This window comes from Aureococcus anophagefferens, assembly GCF_000186865.1.
Source record: "Aureococcus anophagefferens unplaced genomic scaffold AURANscaffold_30, whole genome shotgun sequence".
NCBI classification, from domain to species: Eukaryota; class Pelagophyceae; order Pelagomonadales; family Pelagomonadaceae; genus Aureococcus; species Aureococcus anophagefferens.
The window spans coordinates 478,102-480,353 of record NW_008705589.1 but is presented as its reverse complement, the minus strand read 5'-3'; the positions used below and the strand labels follow the sequence as shown (position 1 = coordinate 480,353).

The 2,252-nt window shown below is 69.3% G+C and overlaps 2 protein-coding genes across 2 annotated transcripts in view; one reads left to right on the top strand and one right to left on the bottom strand.

The window, feature by feature from the left end:
* The window catches only part of AURANDRAFT_72477 (expressed protein), a gene marked incomplete at both ends in the record, with an annotated part of 3,417 nt that extends 2,103 nt beyond the window's left edge, over positions 1-1,314 (top strand). The window contains 4 exons of the mRNA XM_009042365.1: positions 47-523; positions 568-659; positions 713-984; positions 1,112-1,314. Of these exons, the coding sequence (XP_009040613.1) occupies positions 47-523; positions 568-659; positions 713-984; positions 1,112-1,123 (853 nt within the window). The remainder of the gene's footprint in view (positions 1-46; positions 524-567; positions 660-712; positions 985-1,111) is intronic.
* Positions 1,315-1,558: 244 nt separating this feature from the next.
* The window catches only part of AURANDRAFT_67038 (hypothetical protein), a gene marked incomplete at both ends in the record, with an annotated part of 3,195 nt that continues 2,501 nt past the window's right edge, over positions 1,559-2,252 (bottom strand). Inside the window, one exon of the mRNA XM_009042363.1 lies at positions 1,559-1,586. Coding sequence (XP_009040611.1) covers positions 1,559-1,586 — 28 coding nt within the window. The remainder of the gene's footprint in view (positions 1,587-2,252) is intronic.

Genomic DNA, 2,252 nt, shown 5'->3' with positions numbered 1-2,252 from the left:
GCGCGATGCACACGATAAATGGTCAGAAGAAAAAATGTGTGTACAGGCTTCAGGTCTACGCCGCCGACAAGTCCGAGGACGTGACGATCACGGGCGTCAACTTGATGTACCACCCGCGCAACGACGCCAAGCAGCCCGGTGCCTCCTACTTCGAGGCCAGCAGGCGGCTGCTCCGCGGCGAGGCGGAGGCGCGGACTCCGGAGAGCGAGCTCCCAGTCAACTTCAAGTGCCTGCAGCTCAGCAAGATCCACGGGCTCAAGGGCAAGGCAGAACAGCTCGCGGGAGCAAGAGGACTACGGTTTGACGTCAACATCCAGCTCCACAGGCGCGCGCCGACGACGACGCGCGCGCTGGTACCCACGCGGACTCGTAGGTTCGACACGCTCATCCCGGGCGGCATCTACACGTCCACGGCCATGGACGTGCTCCACGTCATCTACATCGGCGTCGTGCCCAAGTTCGCCAAGATGCTCGACGCGCTCTTCGTCGGCAACCTGCGCGACCCGGAGGACAAAGTGAAAACGTGAGTTTCATCTACATCTACCTCAACGCTAACATGATCTACAGGTACGAGGACGTCCACCAGCGGCTCGAGGATCGCCTGGCGGCGATGCCCCGCATGGTCGACGGCCACCACAGCCTCATGCACTTCACGTTCGGCGCGTGCCCGCGTCCTCGTAGATGACGACTTCGGAGTCCCCGTCCTGCGTAGGTTGGTGGGCCGGTCGCTCAGGACTCAGCAAGGGCGACGACTGGCTGAACCTGTTCGAGCAGCTGCTGTTCTTGTACATAGATGACAACATTTTACTACCTGATCACGACATGCGACAAAAAGTCGTACGATTACATGTGGAGTTCTACGGCCTCATAAGGGAGGTCAAGCGAAAAGTTTGGCGAAGTGGACGTGAACTCAATGACATGAAAGACCGGATGACTCGTTTTGTAAATGAATTGGAATGGTTTCATGATTTGGTCCCTACGAAGGTGAGCCCGTCGCCCTCGCGCGCGCGCCACGCCTCCCCCTGCCCATGCTCGGGTCTCGAGTACTCGCCGAGTCCGTGCCCTCCTCCCGAGCCTTCGCCGCCCCGCGACGCCTCCGGCGGGCCTCCAGGCCTCCAGCTGAGGCTCGTCAGCCGTGGACCTCTACCGAAACGGGCGCCCTGCTTACGCACGCAGCGCGAGCTGGCGGCGCTCCGAGCAGTCTGCGCCAACCAGGGACCCTCGACGCGGCGCGGCGCGCGGCGCGGCGCGCGCCGCGGCGCCGCGCCCCGGGCTGGGGCCGCCCTAGACTTATAGGAAACCCTTTAAACGTGATCAAGCGCGGGCTCGGGGCGGGACTCGTCGCTGGACCTGCGGCGGCGGCCCGCGGAGACGGCCGCGTCCGAGGCGTACGCCGAGCGCACGCCGGGAGGCGTACGCTTGGCATGGGCTGTGGTGAAATCGTTGGACTTTGGTGAAGGTTCTCTCGCGAGACATCCCCGCCGCCGCGCGTCGCGCCCCACCCCACGCCCGGGCCCGCCCTCGCGCCCTCCCGTCCCACGCCCAGCACATACGTGTCTCATACCTCGACCCGCCGGCCGCAGGTCCTGCGACGAAAACGACATGATCGCTCGCCCGGCGTCGACAACGAGTCGCGCTCGCCCCCCCGCCCCCCGCGCAGGTACATCGCCCCCCGCCCCGACCCCGCCGCGCGTACCCGCAGGCACGTTCGCGTCGGCCGGCGAGGCGCGGCGTCCGGACGCCGCGCGTCGCCGCGCGCGCGCCGCCGGTCGAGCGAATCCCTCGAATCCCCCGAGTCTTTTCGCGCGCGCGCGCGACGTCGCCCGCCGCCCCTCCCCGCGCGCCGGACCGGGCGCGGCCGCATCCGCGCCCGCGCGCGACCCGCCCATCCCCCGCGCCCCGCCCCGCCCCCGCGACGCGCGGCGGCGATCGAGTCGTTCCGCGCGTGCTCGCCCCGGCGCCCCTCGGCCGTCGCGCGTCGCGCGCGAGAGCGGGGCGGCGCGGGCGTAGCGTCCGGGCGCGCGCGACGAGCGCGCGCACGCCGCGCGTCGCCGCTACCAAACGATCCCCGTCGCCGCGCTCGCGCCGACCCAACGACGCCCGCGACGCGGCGCGCGCCCGGGCCGCGCCGCGCCCTAGGCGCCTCGGCGTACGCCTAACTCGAATAAAAGCAAGCGCACACCGGGAGTGCGCCGCGCCGAGCGCACGCCGGGCGCGTCCTACATCCGCGTGCACGCCGGGAGCACCCCGAC